At 41.3% G+C, this 23619-nt stretch overlaps 2 protein-coding genes across 4 annotated transcripts in view; one reads left to right on the top strand and one right to left on the bottom strand.

Annotated features, from left to right (window-relative positions):
- Ada2 (adenosine deaminase 2) overlaps positions 1-14919 on the bottom strand; it is a 39526-nt gene extending 24607 nt beyond the window's left edge. The window contains exons 1-4 of one of the 2 annotated variants that reach the window (XM_046459868.2): positions 14636-14919; positions 7066-7395; positions 4142-4367; positions 1979-2189 (exon numbers count right to left, since the gene is read on the bottom strand). In XM_046459868.2, the coding sequence (XP_046315824.1) occupies positions 1979-2189; positions 4142-4367; positions 7066-7395; positions 14636-14888 (1020 nt within the window). In that variant the 5' untranslated portion in view covers positions 14889-14919. The remainder of the gene's footprint in view (positions 1-1978; positions 2190-4141; positions 4368-7065; positions 7396-14635) is intronic. The other variant, XM_046459867.2, reaches the window with a different exon arrangement.
- Positions 14920-15962: 1043 nt separating this feature from the next.
- On the top strand, positions 15963-23156 carry LOC124103310 (vesicle transport protein GOT1B). Of its 2 annotated transcripts, XM_058584119.1 has the most exons (4): positions 15963-16104; positions 16748-17001; positions 18121-18191; positions 21527-23156. In XM_058584119.1, the coding sequence occupies exon 4, from the start codon at positions 22220-22222 to the stop codon at positions 22634-22636; it is 417 nt and encodes a 138-aa protein (XP_058440102.1). In that variant the 5' UTR covers positions 15963-16104; positions 16748-17001; positions 18121-18191; positions 21527-22219; the 3' UTR covers positions 22637-23156. The 2 variants fall into 2 exon arrangements, with proteins under 2 accessions (XP_058440102.1, XP_046315826.1); XM_046459870.2 differs by lacking the exon at positions 15963-16104 and having other exon boundaries at positions 16645-17001.
- Positions 23157-23619: the final 463 nt, after the last annotated feature.

The raw sequence follows: 23619 nt of genomic DNA, 5'->3' as shown, positions 1-23619 counted from the left end.
TGCTGGGATTACAGACAGGCTCTACCACACCTGGCTCCCAGTCTTATTTTCAATGAGTACCCCTAGGGTCTTATGACATAGTCATGACAAGCTCCTTATACTTCCAAATAGACTCCAAATAAATGTCGATGGAATCTATACCTTTGTTATTTGTTTTTGGGGATAGAACCCAGGGCCTTAAACATGCTAGGCAAGCACTCTGCCATTGAGCTATACTTCCAACCCTATACCCTCATTTATGCTGCTCCCACTGGTAGAATCCCTTCCCTGCATTTACCCTTCAGCTCAGGGGACCCATCCTCACCTTCCAGAATACACTAGAGCTTTCTCCTTCCTCTATAACACACATTTGATCTTTTCTCCCTTCCCACCAGGTAATACTTTTCTTTCTTTGTCTTCTCTCCATACTCTATAAGTGGATATTTACAAGAATAGCTGATAAGGGCTAGGGCTGGGACTCAATGGTAGAGTGCTCACATGGCACGCATGAGGCACTGGGTTCGATACTCAGCACCACATAAAAATAAAAGTATTGTGTCCACCTACAACTTATATATATACTGATAAATTCACAATATCTACAAGAATATCTGCTCCTTTATGTGGGCCTCCCACCCAGAAACTGTTGTTCTTAAGAGCATGTGACTACCCTATACATATGCCTTTGTACACTTGGCACCAAGCACAATCCCTGATACTGAGCAAGGTTGAGATAAGTGAATATACTATGAATTGTCACAATACCTGTATTTTATTTATTTTCATGAAGTGCTGAGGATACAACCTATGGCTTCACATGTGCTAGGTAAGCGCTCTATCACAGAGTTACAACCCCAGCCAGTAAATATACTCTGAATTGTGAGAGGTTCTCATACATGCCAAGGAGTTGAACATTTAGCCCACCAACACTGGGAGTCATACACACAAAAACCATATTTCAGGGAGATTAAAGAAGTTAGGAGCTGAAGGTGTAGCTCAGTGGTAAAGCATGTGCTTAGCATGTGCATGACCCTGGGTTCAAGATTTAGCACCAGAGAGAGAAAGAAGGTTTGATGCAGAATGATTTTAGGGGAAACAAGGGAGGATATAGCTATAATGGGACAGTCAAGAAACAAGATAGTGTTGAGCATGATTGTGCTTGTTACTCCAGCAACTCGGGAGGCTGAAGCAGGTGGATCACAAGTTCAAGACCAGACTCAGCAACTTAGCAAGACCCTTTCTCAAAAACAAAAAGGCTGAGGATGTAGCTTGCTGGTAAGTGGCCCTGGTCAATCCACAGTACTTAAAAAAAAAAAAAAAGTAAACATGTTGCTTGGCGTAGTGGATCATGCCTGTAACCCCAGCAACTCAGGAGGCTGAGACAGGAGGATTACAAATTCAAGGCCAGTCTGGGCAACTTAGAAAGACCTTGTCTTGTAATAAAAGCTAAAAAGAGCTGGGGATATAGTTTAATAGTTAGAAGACCTCTAGGTTTATTCCCTAGCAACCCACCCCCCACCCAATGTAACCACACTCCACAAAAAGGGTCCCACAGGGACTTACCCATTCCTAATATCACATGCAACAAGATACATGTATCAGATTTATCAACTGTCCCCATACCAAGAGCATCATCCCTCCTAAGGGACTATATTTGGATACGTAATGAACCAGAACAAGAAAGATACAAGTGCATGAGCACTGCTCAGATGCCAAGACCAGGGTTCCCGAAACCCCAGAAGGCATTGAATATCATGGTAGAAGTGAGATGTGGGGAGTCATGAGAAAAGGGAGGTAAAAGGACAGAGACGATTCTGGTCACCATTTTTCTGGGGCTAGCCCAGTCCATTTTGCTCTTCCTTGAGCACAATTGTCCCTGGAAAGGACATATCCCTTTGCAACAGAGATCTGGGTTATACATTCATAAGCAGTCAGTCTCCCACCAGGCAAGATCTGAGGGTCAAGGCAAATAAAAGAAAGAGGAGAGAGTTGGGCTCACCGGCCATAACATGGTTCTGATCTCCAAGAAGAACACATTATCCGCGTGGAACTCCTTCAGCCCCTGGAAAATATAGTCCTTGAACACTGGAGCATGACGGACAAGGCCAGAGATGGAGAGAAAGATGTTTTGAAACTTTGTCCGAAGGGCATCTTCATTGGGATAAATCTTCTCGGGGTTCTTGGTCACCATAGTGAAAGCCCTCAGCAAGCTACAAGATAAAGAAGGGGAAATAAAAGTTGGGATATAGCACTTGGCTAGCACGCACAAAACCCTAGGTTCCATTACTAACACTGCAAAAAAGAAAAAGAAGAGGAGTTAAGGAAGATTCAGGCCATTGAGTCCAAGAATAAACCAGGATACACCCTAGTGAGCAGAGACCTGGAAGAGGCAAAGGGAAGCATCTGGGGGTTTTGTTTTTGTTTTTGCAGTTCTGGAAATTAAACCTAGGGCTTCATACATGCTAGGCGAACACTACCACTGAGCTACATTCCAGTCCTTTTTATTTTATTTTAAGATAAAGTCTTCCTAAATTGCTGAAGTTGATCTCAAATTTGCAATCCTCCTCAGCCTCCTGAGTAGCTAGGATTACAGGCATGTACTACTATGCCTGGTCTTTCTGATATAAGCCCAGGTCCAGTGAAGAGGTAATTGGTTGCTTACTCTAAGTTGAAGACGGAGTGCACACTAGCGAGACTCTCCTGTTCTTCCACATATTTGGCCAACCTGACCCCATTTTATCCACATCTTAGACCAAGCTCTCTTTGTGTGTGTGTGTGTGGGGGGGTGTTATATAATGAAAAGAATTGTGTCCCCACTGTGAGAAATACAAAATCCAGTGGTCCATTTTCAGAATACACTTATTTAGCCTTAGATATAAAATGGGGATGTAAGGACTGCAGCTGGAAGGGAAATAGAACTGAATGGAAAGTTATACGCAGTTAACTCACAGAATAGTACCATAGCCCATGGATGTGGCAGATCCAAAGTCCAAGCACTTGAACTGCCCTTTGACAAACAGGAAGTGGGGGAGGGGTTGCCCAACCATCAAAAATAGAAATCTCTCTGTTAAGAAATAGTAACTTAGGTAAAGAATTAAGAGCTCCACATATGTCAAAATATACCTGCCCCAAGAATATTTTCCCACAAGGAAACAAAAGGGAGGTGGGACCCATCAAAGGTATATTTCTCTAAATAACCTAATAGGAGACAGTAAAACCTAGGTGACCTTTGGGAAGATGGTATACCCCAGAGTACTCAGCCAATGAGGAACCAGGGGAAGGACCTCATGCTCTATAGGATACAATGCTGATGGTAACTGCTTTGGGTGTACCAGACACCCAATCTTGCAAGACCATCACTAAAGCCTTGCTGTTTGGGCTGTACCTTGTCTTTGGGTTTGGACAAGTGAGTGTATTTGTCACACCACTCCCCCAAGTGCACATATTGAAGTCCTAACCTTCAATGTGACTATATTTAGAGGAAGGTCTATTTATTTATTTATTGGTACTGGGGGTTGAACCTAGGCGTGCTTAACCACTGAGCCACATCCTCAGCCCTTTTTATTTTTTGAATTTTGAGACAGGGTCTCATTAAGTTGCTTAAGACCTCGCTAAATTGTTGAGACTGGCTTTGAACTTGCAACCCTCCAGTTTCAGCCTCCGGAGCCGCTGGGATTACAGGTGTGTGTCATCATGCCCAGTCAAAATGGTCCTTTTAAGGAGGTAATTGAGGTTAACTGAAGATGTGAGGGTAGGAACCTGATCCAATAGGACTGATGTCCTTATGAAAAAGAGGAGATACCACAGATGTGCATTCACAGAGGAAAAGTCACATGAGGATACAGAGAAAAGGCAACCATCTGCACACCTATTAGACAGGCCTCAGGAGAACCCTGTGTGCACCTTGACCTTGGAATCCAGGCTCTCCATAACTGTGAGATAGTACTTTTTTTTTCTTTCTTTCTTTTGTGTGTGTATGTGTGTGCTGGGGATTGAACCCAGGGTCTTGTGCATGCAAGGCAAGCATTCTATCAACTGAGCTATATCCCCAGCCCTCTGAGCTCAGATTTTTATGCATGGGTGGTACCAAGGATTTCATACCTACATACTGCTCATTGCCTAGGATAGGTCTGTAACACATGCTTTCTGAACCACCACTCACCTTTTATCAAATTCAACGGTGTCCTTTAGCTTTTTTCTGTGATCCTCCAGCAAAACCCAGTTTGAACATTCTCTTGCCTTAAGGTTTTGGGGAGCTGACTGAGCAAATCTGAATTGCAGAATCCCCTCTGGGGTGATACAGAAATAGCAGTGAGGCCTGTAGGTGACATTTTTTACCAGCCATTCCATACTCGCCATGCCAAATTCATGGAGGTGTAAGGCAGCCCCTGGAAAGGGAAGAACAGAAAAGGGACAAAGGAGGTGAAGTCCAGATACTAGGGATTAGGAGACTGTAAAGGCAGTGTAGAAGGACAAGAAGAAGTGTGAAACATGTGAATTTCTATCTTTCTGGCCAAATTCCTCAGACTCGAATGTAATGTACCTTTCCTGTTCCCATTCCAAGACCTCACTGTCCTACTTCTTGCCTTTGTCTTCTCGGGAGGGCCACAGTTTTCTTTGCTATGAGTGGGGCTTCACACTCAGCATGGTGGTGCAGGCCCGTAATCCCAGCTACTCAGGAGGCTGAGGCAGGAGGATTGCAAGTCTGAGACCAGCCTGAGCAACTTAATGAGACGCTGTCTCAAAATAAAAAATTAAAAGGGCTGGGGATGTAGCTTAATGGTTCAGCGCTTCCTGGAAGTCTGAGGCCTTGGTTCCATAAAAAAAAAAAAAAAAAGTGGGGCTTCCTTGGTTTCCTCCTTCACTAGTTAGATGTCATGGGTGGTCTCATTCAACAGAGGCAGCATGGTAGGGTGGGAGGGTATCAGGCATCAGACTTGGAATCCAAAGACTGGGGTTCAAGTTGGGTCTCTGTCAGCTTTTCTTTCTCAGTTGAAGCCTGAGAGTAATTTGAGACCTTGTTACTCAACACCCCAAGAAGGGATATAATGAAATTGAACATCAGGAACCCAGACCTGTTTCCAGACTTGTCCTTGATTCTCATGTCCTGATCCCCAACCCCTCTCCCTGCACTGATATTTCAATCATTGCTTTGGGCCACTATCTGTGCAGCTTCTGGCCTGCAGGCTTTGCCATTTGAGACCTCACATTTGTCCTTCAGACCAAACATGAGTTTTACTCTGGTGTTCCTCAAGAAATACTACATACTGTCCCCTGTTCTCCTTGCTCCATCTAGCATCTGATCTCAACATTAGCCTCTCAGCAGGTGTCCCAGCCCTGTGAGCTCTGATATGACACCCTCTCTAACCCTTACATTCCCCACAAGCTGGGATGCTACTTTATTGACTTCAGTTATTATTGTTATTTGAGATGGGGGTCTCACTATGTTGCAAAGACTGGCCTCAAATTCCTGGGTTCAAGGTACGGTGGTACAGACCTATAATCCCGGTGGTTCAGGAGGCTGAGACAGGAGGATCACGAGTTCAAAGCCAGTCTCAGCAACTTAGTGATGCCCTAAACAACTCAGTGAGACCTGTCTCTAAATAAAATACAAAAAAGGACTGGAGATGTGGCTCAGTGGCTGAGTGCTCCTGGGTTCAATCCCTAGTACCAAAAACAAAAAACAAAACAAAACCAAAACCCCTCTCTTTATAGCATTTAAAAAAGAGGTATAGGAAAGTCCTCATAAGCTGGAAGAACCTATTTTGTTTTTTTGTTGTTGTTTTGGGGAGTTTTTGTTTTGTTTTGTTTTGAAGGTGCTGGGGATTCAAACAGGGCCTCCTGCATGCTAGGAAAGCATTATACCACTGAGGAACATCTCCATTCCAACAAGTAGCTAAATAGTTATTTAGATGTGCAAACTTAAAATGATTTTTCTTTTTTTTCTTAACTTTGTAATATGGGGGTTGGGGGTGTGGCTCAAGCGGTAGCGCGCTCGCCTGGCATGCGTGCGGCCCGGGTTCGATCCTCAGCACCACATAAAAACAAAGATGTTGTGTCCGCCGAGAATTAAAATAAATAAATAAATATTTAAAAAAAAAAAAAAAAACTTTGTAATATGATTGTATTGATTGATTGATTAATTGATTTAAAAAAATAAATGACAGTGAAATACATTATAATTCCTGTTATAAGTATACAGCACAATTTTTCATATCTCTGGTTGTATATAAAGTATGTTGATACCAGTTCGTGTCCTCATATATTTACTTTGGCTAATAATGTCTATCACAGTCCACCATTCTTGCTAATCCCCTGCCCCCTCCCTTTCCCTCCCACCTCTCTTCCCTATCTAGAATTCATCTATTCCTCCCATGCTCCCCCTCCCTACCCCACTATGAGTTAGCCTCCTTATAACAGAGAAAACATTCAACATTTGTTTTTTGGGGATTGGCTAACTTCACTTAACATTATCTTCTCCAACACCATCCATTTACCTGCAAATGCCATAATTTTATTCTCTTTTTTAAAATTATTTTTCTTATCATAGGAAGGTGTTACACTACTCCAGGATGCTATATCATATTGCATCCTATTTGGTGACAGTCCCTGGAGAAAGGTTAGAAGAAACTGTCATGAGGAAACTTATGAAGGGAATAATAAAGTTCTCTGGGCCCTGGATGCTGTGTTAGGGAAGACCAGGAATATCCCAGCCTACTCTGAGGCTGAGTCCTCTAGGAAGCAAAGTTTTGATTTCGAGGATGAACCAGTAACCACCATTGAATCCTTGCTTCTTAGGTTGGCAATAAGAGCAAAGAAAACTGTAGTTGCTACTCCATTTGGGATAATGGGCAACTTCCATGACAGTGACTATTCCAATTTTAGTTTCTTCCCACGTCCCAGCACCCCAAAACTATCCCTCTCCAAATTTTACCTTTTTTATTTTTTTTAGTTGTAGATGGACATGATATCTTTGTATATTTATTTATTTTTATGTAGTGCTGAGGGTCGAATCCAGTGTCTCATACATTCGAGGCAAACAATCTACCGCTGAGCTACAGCCCCAGCCTTCCAAACTTTATTTACCTTTAGGCATCTTCTTTATTACATGAAACACCCGGCTGTCCTCAATGAGATGCTTGGCCTTGAAGAAGTGCATACTGGGCGGAAACTTGTGGGTCTCCATGGCCTCCATGATCTCCCTCTTTTTGATGGCCATGAGGTTCCTATTGGCCTTCTTCTCTTGGCCATTCATCAGCACCTCTGACCCAAATCGGATTCTCTTCTCTTTCACTAATAGCCGACTTCGTGCTTCATCCATAAATATGTTGGACCTGACAAAGGATATTTCCACAGCCCAAACCAGGGCGAACAGGGCTGGCCACCCAGATGAATCACCCACCAGCATTGGGATGCCTGGAAGAGAAATTGCTCAGAGGACATTCAATAGGACTACAAAGGGAAATAAGCAAATGAAAATCTGCAGATCTAAAGATCCAACTCTATGTTCAAGGCCCTGGGTTCAATCCCTAGCTTCCTAAATAAAAAAATAAATGTTGAACTCTGATTTTCCTTTTCCCACCCATTCTCAGATTACCCAGAGGTAGGACATTGACTAATTCTTCTCTGAGACCCCAGAAGAAAAAGACCTCTAGATACAGACATGTAGGGGTTTTCCTAATAAAAGGTCATCATGAGGTCTCTTTACATTGAAGCTTTGGGGGATAAGCCCCACTCACAAATAAAGAAAGATACTGCATGCTGGGTACAGTGGTGCTCACCTCTAATCCCAGCTACTTGGGAGGCTAAGGCAGGAGGATCACAAGTTTGAGACCAGCCTGGGCAACTTATACCCTGTCTCAGAAAAAAATAGATACATCAGACCCTGGGTCAATCCCTCTTACAAAGAAAAGGAAGGAAGGAAGGGAATACAGAAAGACACTGCAATCCAATTTTTAGAGATTCACTTTAGGGAAGAAAGAATCACAAGACATTTGAAGAAAATCTCTAACATGAGTAAGAAACACACCGAGATGCCAGGCACAGTGGCACATGCCTGTAATCCCAGTGACTTGGGAGGTTGAGGCAGGAGGATCATGAGTTTAAGGTCAACCTCAAAAACTTAGTGACGCCCTAAGCATCAAGACCCTATCTCTAAGTAAAATATAAAAAAGGGGTGAGGGGCTGGGGCTGGGGCTCAGTGGCAGAGCACTTGCCTTGCATGAGTGAGGCACTGGGTTCGATCCTCAGCACCACATAAAAATAAAGAGATAACTAAAGATATTGTGTCCATCTACAACTAAAAAAAATATTTTAAAAAGTGGGGTAGGGTGGGGTTGTGGCTTAGTGTTAAGTGCCCCTAGGTTAAATCCCAGATACCAAAAAAAGAAAAGAAACACATAAAGAACCCAAGGGGAAACAGAAGTAATTCATGGAAATGAGGGGGGAAAATACAGAACTATAATTAATATTCTTAAAAGGATAAGAAAGGATAATGTGTCGACCAAGTGGGAAAAAGATTTTATAAAAAAATGATCAAAGTTTGAGGTCGGCCTTGGGAGTTCACTGAGATCCTGCCTCAAAAGAAAAAGAGTGGGGTGGACTGGGGATGTAACTGTGTAGAGTACCCCTAGGTTCAATCTCAAGTACCACTAAAAACATAATAATACAGAGGACTGGGGGTGTAGTTCAGTGGTAGAGCGCTTACCTAGCCTGTGTGAAAGCCTAGATCTGAACCTAGCATTGAAAAGAGAAAAAAAAAAAAAAAAGACTGTAAATTAGGAGACTTTAGGAACAGATTCAAAGTAGTATCTAAGTATTTAACTGTGAGACCTCAGACAAATTACTAATGTCTATGGACATCAGTGTCCTCACCTGCAAAAAGGGTGATGTAGGGCTGGGGATATAGCTCAGTTGGTAGAGTGCTTGCCTCACATGCACAAGGCCCTGGGTTCAATCCCCAGCACCAAAAAAAAAAAAAAAAGAGAGAGAGAGAGAAATAAAACTCAAAAAGGGTGATGTTAGACCAGATCAGTGATTCCTAAAGTATGATGACTATATCATCAGGATGCATGATATGATTTATTTTATTTATTTAAATTTTTTGGTACTGGAGGTTGAACTCAGAGGCACTCAACCACTGAGCCACATCCGCAGCCCTATTTTGTATTTTATTTAGAGACAGGGTCTCACTGTGTTGCTTAGTACTTCATCATTGCTAAGGCTGGCTTTTGAACTTTTGATCCTCCTGTCTCAGCCTCCTGAGCCACTGGGATTACAGGTGTGCACCACCACACCTGGCTGCATGATATGATTTTTAAGCAGTTCATAAATGAATATAAATTATTTTGATAGCTATGTGGGTTTTTTGTTGGTGGTGCTGGGGATTGAAACCAAAGCCTCACACATGCTAAGCATATAATCTACCTTTAAGATACACCCCAAACCAGACATGTAGTTTAAAAATGTGTATTAGCACATTAAGCCCATAATAGTATGACTATTACTGTTTTGGTTGAATTTTTAAAAATTTAGCTGGGTGCAGTGATACACACCTATACTCCCAGTGATTTGGGAAGCTAAGGCAGGAAGATTGAAAGTTCAAGGCCAACCTCAGCAATTTAGGGATACTCTGTCTCAAAATAAAAAAATAAAAATAAAAATGACTGGTGATATAGCTTGACAGTAAAGTGCCCCTGGGTTCAATCCCCAGTACCAAAAAAAAAAAAAAATTTAAATAAAGTAAGTCAATTCAAAGAAATATATTAAATAAATAAGGTGAGAGGGACATAATCACACACACATAATTCCAACAAATTGGGAGGCTGAGGCAGAACAATTACAAGTTCTAGGGCATCCTGGGCAACTTAGCAAGACCCTGTCTCAAAATAAAAATTAAATAAAGGACTGGGGTTGTGGCTCAGTGGTAGAGCACTTGCCTAGCATGTGTGAGGCACTGGGTTCGATCCTCAGCACCACATGAAAATAAAATAAAGATATTGTGTCCACCTATAACTAAAAAATACATTTAAAAATTAAATAAAGGGGTGGGGGTGTTTCTTTTTTCTTTTCTTTTTTTTTTTTTTTTTTTGTGGTGCTGGGGATTAAACCCAGGACCTTGTGCATGCAAGGCAAGCACTCTACCAACTGAGCTATATCCCCAGCCCAAAAAAAGGGGTAGGGATGTTTCTCAGTAGCAAAGTACCCTTGAGTTTAATTCCCAATTCCCAGTTTGGAATCATTATACTATATTACATCCAAGCTTTTTATCAGTTCTGCCATTCATTATTCTATGGTATATCAGATAGCAAGAGGGAATTTTAAGAGAGAATTAGTCTCACCAGCATCATAATTATGTTAGGGACTAATCCCTTTGAATCAGAGTTGATTTTTGTCTTTTTCCGGCGGTCCTGGGTGTTGAACCCATGGATGCTCCACTACTGAACTATATCCCACCCCTTTTTATTTTATTTTGAAACAGGTTTACCCAAAGTTGCTAAAGGTGGCCTTGAATTTGCAATCCTTCTGCCTCAGCCTCCTGAGTAACTGGGATTACAGGCATGTACCCTACCACACACGACCAGAGTTGGACTTTCTTTTTTTTTTAGGTGCTGGGTATCAAACTCAGGGACTTGTGCATGCAAGGCAAGCATTCTACCAACTGAGCTACATCCCCAGCCCTAGAGTTAGACTTTTGAAAAACCCTCAAATTCATCAAGTCCTCAGATCTCTTCTTAGAATACAGTAATTGCCAACAGCAAAACTTCCAGGGCAAAAGGTCAGTAATCCCATATCACTGTCCCACTGGTACCACGTATGCTACATCCTCCATTCAGTGGTTCCAGGTCCTTCTCCCTCTTTCTCTGGTGATACATAACAGAGGCCACCAAATATCTGTGTCCCAGCATCTAGATACTTTTCCTGGCCTACCAGACCAAAGTTATTACTAACGCTGGTCAAGATCAGCCTGGGTATGACAGATGCAGTAGTGCAGCCTGTAATCCCAGCAACTTGGGAGGCTGAGGCAGGAGAATCACAGGTTCAAAGCCAGTTTCAGAAGGTTAGGGAGGGGGCTGGGATGTGGCTCAAGTGGTAGCGCAGTCGCCTGGCCTGCGTTCGGCCCGGGTTCAATCCTCAGCACCACATACAAACAAAGATGTTGTGTCTGCTGAAAACTAAAAAAAATAAATAAATATTAAAAATTTCTCTCTCTCTTAAAAAAAAATTAAAAATAAATAAACAAAATAAAGGTATTTGCTCATCTACAACTAAAAAAAAAAAGGTTCTTCTTAAAAAAAAAAAAAAAAAACGGGCTGGGGATGTGGTTCAAGCGGTAGCGCGCTCGCCTGGCATGCAGCTCGCCTGGCATGCAGCTCGCCTGGCATGCAGCTCGCCTGGCATGCAGCTCGCCTGGCATGCAGCTCGCCTGGCATGCATGCGGCCCAGTTTCGATCCTCAGCACCACATACAAAACAAAGATGTTGTGTCCGCCAATAACTAAAAAATAAATATTAAAATTCTCTGTCTCTCTCTCTCTCCCTCTTTCACTCTCTCTTTAAAAAAAAAAAAAAGAAGATTAGGGAGGCACTGAGCAATTTAGTCAGACCGTGTCTCTAAATAAAATACAAAAAAAGGGCTGGGGATGTGGCTCAGTGGTAAAGCACACCTGGGTTCAGTCCCCAGTACAAAAAAAAAAAAAAGTAAAGATCAGCCTGGTCTACTGTAAGGAAAAATAATCCCTTTCAATAATCCCTTAATTGATATACCTACTTCATCTTCTTGCCTGCATCTTTCAATTTTAAAAGAAGGTACCCGAAAACTCTGAAAAGTTTCCAGACTAAGAAGAAAGGAAGGTACCATGTGCCTCTGTGGCTGGGAATAAGTGTCCTTGAACCCACAGTGTTTTTCACAAACCCTTTGTGGAGAGAGGGATTCCTTCTCCACAGAAAGTTGAACGCCCACCTAGGGAAGGTCAGAGAAGGGTGCCAGATAAACAAAGCCCAAGAACCCCAGTGCTCCACAGTTACCTCAGGGCAGCCCCAGAAACTAGCTGTTTGCTTAGTGCTCCCAACAGCTGTGTCAGAAGCACCAGAAAAGCACCAGCTGTCTCACTTCCTGTCAGGCAGGTTTCACTTCCCTCCAGCCCCTAGTAGCACAGGCCTCTGAGGAGAGGCTGGAGAAGAGGGCTGAGGGTTCTGGGAGGGGCAGGCGTGGGGTTTACACTTGTTTGTGTAGGTTTCTCTGTGTCTTCATAGGGGGTGAGTTAGGCTTGTGTCTGTGCATTTATGTGTTTGTGGGGGTACCTATGTGCATATTTATGTGCTGAATGTTTTCATGTGGGGAGCTATGTATATAAATGTTTCTGTGTATGCATGTGAATTTATATGGGAGGTTGTATTTATATATGTGTTGATGTTTATGTGTTTATAGGGGGGGTTATACACTTTTGTGTTTGCGGTGAGGGTGTGTGTGTGTGTGTGTGTGTGTGTGTGTATCTGCATGAGCCTATGGGCTTATGTGTTCTGTGTCTTCCTAAGGTATAGAACATAGTTTTGGACAGCAAGTGTCACAAAGAGGCACTCCAGAATCTGTGAACTTTGGCAAGTGTATCCTTTCTCAGAATGTGATTGCAGGGGTTGGGGGTGTAGCTTGGTGGAGAGAGCATGCTTAGCATGTTCAAGGCCCTGGGTTTCATCCCCAGCATTAAAAAAAAAAATGTGATCTTGGATTATGGGGCAATTTACTGGGCAGAGGATAAAAAAGTAGAAGCAATAAAATGTAAGAGACAGGACAGTGGAAAGTGTGGAGAGGTGTGAGGCTAGAGAGTTAGGTATAGGGGGAGTCAAGAACAGTGCTTCCAAGGGAGTCGGGGGAGTAGATCAAGCCCTGAGGAAGGCTGCAGTCGCTTTCCTTTACACCCCACCTTACCTCTCTAGCACTGTGGCCTTGGACATGATATTTAAACTCTCTACACTGTTGTTTTTTTTTTTTGTTTGTTTGTTTGTTTTTTGTAGTTGTAATTGGACACAATACCTTTACTTTATTTATTTATATGTGGTGCTGAGGATCGAACCCAGAGCCCTGCATGTGCAAGGTGAGCGCTCTACCACTGAGCCATAACCCCAGCCCCACCCCCTTTTTTTAAACTGGGGATTGAACCCAGGAGCACTTTACCACTGAGCCACATCCCCAGTCCTTTTTATTTTATATCTTGAGAAAGGGCCTCTCTAAGTTATTTAGGGCCTTGCTAAGAGGCTGGCCTTGAATTTCCTATTCTCTTGCCTCAGCCTTCCAAATTGTTGGGACTTCCAAATTGGTGGTCCATGCCTGGCTAAACTCTCTACACATCTGTTTCCTGATCTGAAAATGGGGATAAAAAGTACCTACCACATAGATTCTTTTTTGGTACTGGAAATTGAACCCGGGGGTACTTAACCACTGAGCAACATCCCTAACCCCTTTTTATACTTTTTTTTTTTTAACTTTATTTTTTATACTTTATTTAGAGACAAGCTCTCACTGAGTTGCTTAGGGTCTTGTCAAGTTGCTAAGGCTGCTTTGAACTCATGATCCTCCTGCCTCAGCCTCCCAGCCACTGGGATTACAGGCGTGTGCCACTGCACCAGGCTACATATATTCTTTGGTGAGGTTTATTTTCTTCCTTCCTTCCTTCCCTCCTTCCCTCCTTCCTTCCTTCTTTCCTTTCTCAGGCTGGAGATTGAATCCAGGACCTAGTACATAGGATACAAGTGCACCACCACTGAGCCACACCCCCAGCCTTCCCACTGTGAGATTTAAATGGTGAATGCATGCCAAGTGCCTTGGTCCACGCTTGTGTGTAATCCCAGCTGAAGGAGGTTGAGGCAGGAGTATCTCAAGTTTGAAGCCAGCCTGAGCAACTTAAGAAAGACCCTGTCTCAAAGTAAAAAGGACTGTGGATGTGGCTCAGTGTAAAGCACCCCTGGGTTCAATCCCTAGTACCAAAAAAAAAAAAAAAAGACAAGAAAATAGAACAGAGGAGGAATTTCATGGTAAGTAGATGGTGGACTGCTCCCAAGGTCACTGCTACTCAATCTGAAGGTGCAGACTGGTCTGAAGGAGTGCAGGCACCCTCTATTCCTATCCAGCACTTGCCTACTGAAGCTGGCCACTGAAGACTAGTCTCAGTGGCTTAGGCCACTGAGTGCATGGGAACATCCACTGAGTGGTCTCCTTCTGAAGACACTTAATCAAAATGGAAATAAGGTTATTGAAAATAAACACCAGTTTAAAAAACAATAGGCTGGGAATGTTGTTCAGTGATAGAGCACTAACTTAGCATGTAGAAGGCCCTGGGTTCAACCCCCAGTACCAAATGCAAAATACATTTTTTATAAATATGAAATAAATAATTTGAATGTTTTTTTTTAAAATACCCCATCAAAGCTGAATATAAAGTCTTTCTTTTGAAAAGCTTTGGTTAAAAGGAGAAGCTAAATTTCATATCTCAAAAGGCTGGCTCTAGGAACCCCAGGTCAGGCCTTAACTAGGGAATATAAGAGGCCAGCTGAGTCCACAGGCTGGAGTTATCGTCAGTCAGGCAGAAGCTACTTGGGCTGGTGGAGTGGAGGACCCAGGTCTTGAGGTGGAGACCGAGAGGAGGGTTGGGCTCACATACCTGAAAACAGGTCAGAATCAGTGAATCTCAGCAGGGCCAGATCCCAGAGGCTGACGACAGGCTCTGTAGGGCCTGCTTGAGCAGAGACAGCTTGTCCAGATTCAACCTCTTGGGCTCTGTGGTTAGAGCCTGCTCCAAGGAGGCCTTTTGTGGCTGAAATCACTTCCAAGGGGCCTCCTCCCAGTGTACCCTGGGCATTGTTTTGCAGGAAAGGTGTGGCACCTGACGACAGTGGGTCACGCGTGTAAAACATGAGGCCATTCTGGAAGAATATTCTGCCAAGTGCAGAGACTGTAAAATGTGAAACAGGGCTCTGTTTTTGACACATTATGGAAGACAATTGACACACCCAGAAACTGAAAAGACAGGTGGGTTATAACCCCAAAACTGAAGACCAGAGAGGTTTTCAGAATTAAAGATAGTTGCTGGCCACACAAATATCTAAAAGGTATTTTCACTGAAACATCTTTTTCTTCCCACTGACACCATATGCTGTTGCTATACACAACCTATAGCAGAATATAGGAATTATCTATAGGTTTGAAGATTTAAATACTATTACTATTTTTATTTTATTTTTCTATTAAACGATTATTTTAACTGTATAAATTTATGAGGTTCAAGTGTGATCATTCAATATGTACATATAATGTGCAATGATAAAATCAGAATAATTAACATTTCCACATCCCCATGTAGGCTTGCAAACCCAAACCACAGACACCCTTCTGGCCTCTACAACAACCAAATGAATTTTTCATGTTACTATCTATGTCTGATCCTGATTTTTTAAATCATTTTTAAATCAATGTAAAATATGCCAACAGCTCTACCGCATATGGATTTGAAAATTAAATAAAGAATAGGGTCTGCTAAGAACTTAGCCCAGTACTTGACATATAAAGTGCCCAATAAACATTAGTTACTGTAAAAAAAAAAATTTCCATCTCCTTAGACATATTTAAATTTTATTTTTGTGGTGCTGGAGATAAAACCCAAAACCTCATGCATAATAGGCACATGCTCTACCAACTACACTTCTAACCCCTTTTCAGATTTTTGATTAACATGTAGTAATTGTATGGCAGGCACAGTGCACCCCTGTAATCCCGGTAGCTGGGGAAGCTGAGGCAGGGGATCACAAGTTCAAAGCCAACCTCAACAAAAAGGGAGGTGCTAAACAACTTGGTGAGACCCTGTCTCTAAATAAAATACAAAAATGGGGCTGGGAATGTTGGCTTAGTGTCTGAGTGCCCCTGAGTTAAATTCCTGGTACCAAAAAAAAAATGTAGTAATTGTACATATTTATGAAATATAGTGTGACATTTCAATACATGTATACAATATGTACTGATAAAATCAGTACTTTCTTTGTTTTGTTTTTGATGCCAGATTGAACAAAGGGCCTCTTTGATTCTAAGCACACATTCTACCACTGAGCTATATCCCCAGCTCCTCCAGAGAGGTAGGTGCTTAATCCCTGGTACCAAATAAATAATTAAAAATTTTTTGAAGCAGAGTTTTGCTAAGTTTCTTAGGACCTTACTAAGTTGCTGAGGTGGCTTTGAATTCATGATCATATTTATAAGGCTGGGATTATAGCCTTGCGCCACCACACCCAGCTCCCCAGACCTTTTTATTTTTTTCTTTTTAGACAGAGGCTTATTATGTTGTTGAGGGTCTTACTAAATTACTGATGCTGGCGTGGAATTTGCAATCCTTCTGTTCCAGCCTCTGGAGTCACTGGGATGACAGGACTATGCCACCATGCCCAACTTCTATACTTTTATTTTTTTGGTAGTAGGGATTGAACCCAGAGGCTCTTTACTGCTGAGCTACAACCCCAGATCCTTTTTCATATTTAAGATAGGGTTTCACTAAATTGCTGGGGCTGGCCTTGAACTTGCAATTCTCCTGCCTCAGCATCCCAGGAATCACTGGTATTCCCGACATGCACCACAACATCAGACTTCTATACCATTTTTACATAAAACAAATGAGAGCCTCTGATCTCCACAGTTAAGGAAATGGAAAGGATAACGGCTAAAGCTTATTGAGAATTATATATCTACTACATATTCATTTGATCCTTGCATTTGTCTTATTAGGTAGGCACTCTTGCTTCCCTGGCTTGAGTGGTAAGTATGCTGAAGCACCTGTGGGCTAGTTGGTTCGGTAACTTGCCTAAGATCACACAGCTGGTAGCAAGTAGAGTGTGCAGTTGTCCCAGGCGGATTCCACCATACTGCCTTCCCTGGTAGCCTGAGAGGAAAGGTCTTCAAAGTCTTCAAATGTCTTCACTGGCCTCTAGCAGGTCACCTAATCACCTGAGAGCAGATCCTTGCAGGAGATCACAGTGAGCAAAGGTGGGTCATGGGAACAGCCACATGGCACAAAAGGATTTTTCCAAATACTGAGAGCTTGTGCTTTTAACTATGGAAATGTTTTTAGGAAACAAGAAAGTTAGCTGTTTCACAGAACTACTATGTGATTTTTGAAAAAAAATTCCTTAACATTCATGAGTCTTAATGTCTATTTGAAACAAAAAAGGAAAGTACCCAGTGCCTCTTACTAAGTTTTTTTTTTCAACTAAGTTTTTCAGTATGTGAATGTATAAAATATGAAGTTATATTTTATTTTGAGACAGGATTTGCTAAGTTGCTGAAGCTGGCCTTGAGCTTGTGATCTTCCTGCCTCAGCATCCTGAGTCCCTGGGATTACAAATGTAATCCAGCCTGAAAACATTTTTAAAACTATACAGTATAAGTAATATTCCTCATATAAGTCTGTCTTTTTCTATATATGGTATTTATTTATTTTATTACCATGTAAACCTAAGCATTGAGATATAAAAAGATATCTAACCATTTGTCATCATTCTTGGACATCCTTTTTTTTAAACTTTTATTTATTTATTTATTTTTGTACCAGGGATTAAACCTAAGGGTGCTTAACCACTAAGCCACATCCCCAGCCCTTTTTTATTTTTTTATTTTGAGACAGCATCTTGCTAAGTTGCTTAAGGCCTCACTAAAATACTGAAGCTGGCCTTACACTTGCAATCCTCCTGCCTCAGCCTCCTGAGTCACTTGAGATTACAGGCGTGTGCTACCTTGCCCAGATTTTTTTTTTTTTAACCTTTTAAAAATTAGAGCTTTGTAGTTATACATAGTAATTAGGTTCATCCCATTGAATTCATATATGCATGAAATTCAATTACAGTTCATGATCCCCTCACACAAGTTTTTTAGTGTGTTCTTCCTCACTTCTTAGAGAATGGTAAACATAATCTGACCTTTTTACTTCTATTTCACTGCCACTAAATTTAGGATGCTGTGGAGCTCTTTAGCTCTGTAGGCCTCTGTTCTAATGGCTGTAGATTGCTCTGCTTGTATATATTTCTTCTATGATTTTTTTCATACTTACTACTTTTGGAGACTCTCCTTCAGCAATCTTCCCCCTCTAATGTGTTGCTCATCGTCTAGGGACCAGAGAGTGGAATAACCAAACTCACAAGGACTGTGTATAAACCCTATGAATCAGGACATAGTCACAGGTGAGTGGACTGTTAAAGATGGCAAATGAAGCTGGGAACGGAGGCACACGCCTGGAATATCAGCGACTGGAGAGGCTGAGAAGAGAGGCTGAGACAGGAGGATCGCAAGTTCAAGGCCAACCTCAGTGATTTATTAAGACCCTGTCTCAAAATACAAAGCAAAAAGGACTGGGGATGTAGCTCAGCGGTAGAGCACCCCTGGGTTCCATCCCCAGGGCTGGGGAAAAAAAGAAGAAGAAGGAAGAAAAAACAAGAAGAAAAGGGCAGATGGTTAAATTTAGTTTCTCTCCAAAACCAATACAAAAATCAATTTTATTTATTTATTTATTTATTTATTTGTTTATTTATTTATTTATTTATATTTTCAGTACTGGGGATTGAAGCCAGGGGAATTCTGCTGCTGAGCTATATTCCCAACCCTTTTTATTATTATTTTTTTTTAATTTTGAGATAGCATCTTATTAAGTTGCTAAGGCTGGCCTTGAACTTGCGATCCTCCTGTCTCAACTTCCCAAGCTGCTAGGATTATAGGTGTGCACCCCTAGTATAAGAAAAGATCTTTTAAAAGGATGATTTCAGGGCTGGGGTTGCGACTCAGTGGTAGAGCGCTCACTAGCATTCATGAGGCACTCCTCAGCACCTCATAAAAATAAAAAATAAAGATATTGTGTCTACCCACAACTAAAAAATAAATATTAAAAAAAAAAGGTACATTGCTGGTGGGACTGCAAACTGGTGCAGCCAATCTGGAAAGCAGTATGGAGATTCCTGGGAAAGCTGGGAATGGAACCACCATTTGACCCAGCTATTGCCCTTCTTGGAAGACCTTAAAAGAGCGTACTACAGGGATACTGCTACATCGATGTTCATAGCAGCACAATTCACAATTGCTAGACTGTGGAACCAACCCAGATGCCCTTCAATAGATAAATGGATAAAAAAAATGTGGCATTTATACACCATGGAGTATTATGCAGCACTAAAAAATGACAAAATCATAGAATTTGCAGGGAAATGGATGGCACTAGAGCAGACTATGCTTAGTGAAGCTAGCCAATCCCTAAAAAACAAATACCAAATGTCTTCTTTGATATAATGAGAGCAACTAAGAACAGAGCAGGGAGGAAGAGCAGGAAGAAAAGATTAACATTAAACAGATACATGAGGTGGGATGGAAAGGGAGAGAAAAGGGAAATTGCATGGTAATGGAGGGAGACCCTCATTGTTATACAAAATTACATATAAGAGGTTGTGAGGGGAATGGGAAAATAAACAAGGAGAGATATGAATTACAGTGGATGGGGTAGAGAGAGAAGATGGGAGGGGAGGGAGGGGGGATGGTAGAGGATAGGAAAGGTAGCAGAATACAACAGTTACTAATAGGGCATTATGTAAAAATGTGGATGTGTAACAGATGTGATTCTGCAATCTGTATTTGGGGTAAAATTGGGAGTTCATAACCAACTTGAATCTAATGTATGAAATATGATATGTCAAGAGCTTTATAATGTTTTGAACAACCAATAAAAAAAAATAAATAAAAGGAAAAAAAAAAAAGGATGATTTCAGGGGCTGGGGTTGTAGCTCAGTGGTAGAGCATTTGTCTAGCATGTGTGAGGCACCAGGTTTGATCCTCAGCACCACATAAATATAAATAAATAGAATAAAGGTATTGTGCCATCTACAACTAAAAGTATTTTTTTTTTAAAAAAAGGATGATTTCAAGAAATTCAATATGCGAAAATTCCATGTTTCAGAAGGAGAAAACAGTGAAGAAAATCATAAAAGAAATACTTCAAGGGGCTGGGGCTGGGGCTCAGCGGTAGAGTGCTCGCCTAGCACGTTCGAGGCACTGGGCTCAATCCTCAGCACCACATAAAAAAATAAACAAATAAAATAAAATAAAGATATTGTGTCCAACTACAATTAAAAGAAAGAAAAAACAAAATAAATTAAAAAAAAATTCAAGAAGACCACTTAGAACCAAAATACATGAGGTCCAGATTTAAAGGCCATTTGAAGAATTTAGCACAATGTATGAAAATTAATTATATCAAGTGCTGAGATGTGGGTCAGTAGCAGAGAACTTGCCTAACATATGTGAAGCCCTGGGTTCCACTCCCAGAACCACAAACAAAAACAAAAACCAAAAAAAGAAGGAAAAGAAAAAGTAATATGCATAACTTTTTTGGGGGGGTGAATTTTAATATTTATTTATTTACTTTTCGGCGGACACAACATCTTTGTTTGTATGTGGTGCTGAGGATCGAACCCAGGCCACACGCATGCCAGGCGAGCGCGCTACCGCTTGAGCCATATCCCCGGCCCAGTAATATACATAACTTTTATATAAGAATATATAAAGAGCTGGGCGTTGGGGCTGGGGATGTGGCTCAAGCGGTAGCGTGCTCGCCTGGCATGCGTGTGGCCTGGGTTCGATCCTCAGCACCACATACAAACAAAGATGTTGTGTCTGCCGAAAAAACTAAAAAAAAAAATAAATATTAAAATAAAAAAAACAAAGAATTGTCATTTAAAAAAAATAAAGAAAGAAAGAACTGGGCGCAATGTTGCATGCCTTTAATCTCAATGGCTTGGGAGGCTAAGGTAGAAGGATAACAAGTTCAAAGCCAGCCTCAGCAAAAGCGAGCACTGAGCAACTCAGTGAGACCCTGTCTCTAAATAAAATGAAAAACTGAGCTAAGGATATATAGCTCAGTGGTCAAGTGCCCCTGAGTTCAATCCCTAGTATCAAAACAGAAAAGAAAAAAAAGAATATATAAAGAAAAAATAACATATATATTTATATATAAATGAAATACAAACTGTTGTGCAAAAAAGAAAAAGGGATAATCAATTACTCAGCTCAGCCTTCTAATATAAGCACTGAATATAGAGTTAAGAAAATGAAGACATAAATATTGGGATGATGAAGGGACAAATAACATGTGTGGTGATCAAGAGTAGGACTCAGAGCTGAGTGAGGGCTAAAGCTTCATCTTCTATATTCGGAAGTCAGCCTAAAATGGGGAGGGGGGAAGTCAATAGGGGCCAGTGTGTAGCTAATGGTAGACCATTTACCTAGCATGCACAAGACCCTGTGTTCCACCTCCTGCTCTGGAAAGAAAAAAAAGGGGAGAAAATCAAGTATGGTGACATGAACAGTTGTTGGGGACCTAGAGGGAGATAGTAGAACATTCAGCTAAGACTTGAAAATTGCTGTGTCTAGAAAGCCCAGAATTGTTGGCATGAAGGCTGATGGGCACGGGTTGAACCCGTGCTCTGACTCTTCACCATAGTGTGAACAGTTGGAGTGCCTTCTTCCTGTTTTTCAGGCAGTCGTGTTTGCCAGTAAAGTGGCCTCTGAGCAGAATGGAGAAACGAATGGTGTCATACACAAACCACAGGCGTTACACCCCAGCAGAGCCCAACAGACCATCACGAACCAAGAAGTACAGAATGTCTACAGAGAAATTACTTCATCATTCTAAGAATCAAACTCTGAAACACAAGACTAAGGGATGCAACTACTGTCATTCCTGACATTATTTGTTTATGAATATGGTGGCATATGACTACAATCTCAGCACTTAGGGGACTGAGGCAAGAGGATCACTTAAGCCCAGGAGTTTGAGATCAGATTGGACAACATAGTGAGACCCCATTTAGAAAGTAAGAGGGAAGAAGGGAAGGAGAGAAGGAAATTTTTCTGCTCAATATCTAGTTTCCCCCATTAAAATGCAATATTCACTAAATATTTGTTCAAAATTGCTCCAAGCTGGGCATGGTGGTGCAGAGCTGAACTTCCAGTGATGGGAGGCTAAGATAGGAGGATCACAAGTTTGAAGCCAGACTCAGCAAGTTGGCAAGGCCCTAAGCAACTTCATGAGACCCTCTCTTAAAATTAAAGCATCCCTGGGTTTATGTGGCGGCTCTCCGGGGCTGCTCCCCGGCTTCATTTCTCTCTACTCAGCTTTCCACCCTGGGCATTCTGAGGTGCTGCCTCCGCTGCCCTCACCACTGCAACCATGATCTCCTTAACGGACACCCAGAAAATTGGAATGGGATTAACAGGATTTGGAGTGTTTTTCCTGTTCTTTGGAATGATTCTCTTTTTTGACAAAGCACTACTGGCTATTGGAAATGTTTTATTTGTGGCTGGCTTGGCTTTTGTAATTGGTTTAGAAAGAACATTCAGATTCTTCTTCCAAAAACATAAAATGAAAGCTACAGGATTTTTCCTAGGTGGTGTATTTGTAGTCCTTATTGGTTGGCCTTTGATAGGCATGATCTTTGAAATTTATGGATTCTTTCTCTTGTTCAGGGGCTTCTTTCCTGTGGTTGTTGGCTTTATTAGAAGAGTGCCAGTTCTTGGATCCCTCTTAAATTTACCTGGAATTAGATCATTTGTAGATAAAGTTGGAGAAAGCAACAATATGGTATAACAACAAGAGAATTTGAAGACTCATTTACAATATTGTATTATTTATAAAATTCTTTGAAGAATATTCAGCACAAAATTAAATTACATGAAATAGCTTGTAATGTTCTTTACAGAAGTTTAAAAGGTGTAGCCTACAAAGTACCAACAGCAATTAGTAAAGAAGCAATGAAAACAGGCTTCTAATCAAGTGATCTAAGAAGTCAGCAAGAGCAAACTGAGGGAGATGAAATCCATGTTCCGAGGCATATTGAAACTCTAGAAGGCTATTTTTATTATCTTTCCACAATGTGCAGAACACAGCCATTCTTAGAGAACTGTGGTGTCTGTTACTTTTCTTTTTACTATTATTATTATTATTATTATTATTATTTTGAAGGCTCAGGAACACCCACAGGCATTTGCTTTTTAGAAATGTCCACTGTGATGGCAAAAATATTTCCAGTTGCACTGTGTTTCTGAAAGTGATGCATGAGTAGGATTGGATTATGTCATTTTAATGTATTAAACCCGGTGAAAACCCAGTTTTCATGTATGAATCACTTTTTTTGTAAACATGGGGTTAAAATAAAACTTTTGTGGTTTAAAAAAAAAAAAAAAAAAAAAAAAGCATCCCTGGGTTTAATACCAGTACAAAAAAAAAAAGCTTTCTAAACATTATTTTATATAGTCCTCAGCCTCAGGACCACTCTGTGTCATAAGTGATTCTACTATTTGACAGATGCAAAAGTGAGCCTCCAATGAAGTAAAAATTTTGGTGGGTGGGGCCAAACACAGTGGCACACGCCTGTAATCCCAGTGGCTGGGGAGGCTGAGGCAGAAAAATCATGAGTTCAAAGCCAGGCTTAGCAATTCAGAGAGACCCTTTCTCTAAATAAAATATATGAAAAGGACTGGGGATGTGGCTCAGTGCCCTGGGGTTCAATCCCTGGTACCAAAAAAAAATTTTTTTTGGTTGGTGGGAAGTGCCAGGGATTGAACCCAGGG

The sequence above is a fragment of the Marmota monax genome, unplaced genomic scaffold (genome assembly GCF_021218885.2).
Source record: "Marmota monax isolate L192 unplaced genomic scaffold, Marmota_monax_Labrador192_F-V1.1 WCK01_AAM20220418_F8-fsc00163, whole genome shotgun sequence".
NCBI lineage: Eukaryota > Metazoa > Chordata > Mammalia > Rodentia > Sciuridae > Marmota > Marmota monax.
Note: the sequence above shows the minus strand (reverse complement) of the source record. Positions and strands in the feature narration are given on the sequence as shown.

Bases quoted from the DNA above. Each gene is read 5' to 3' on its own strand.
- LOC124103310 (XM_058584119.1), top strand. From the start codon at position 22,220: ATGATCTCCTTAACGGACACCCAGAAAATTGGAATGGGATTAACAGGA.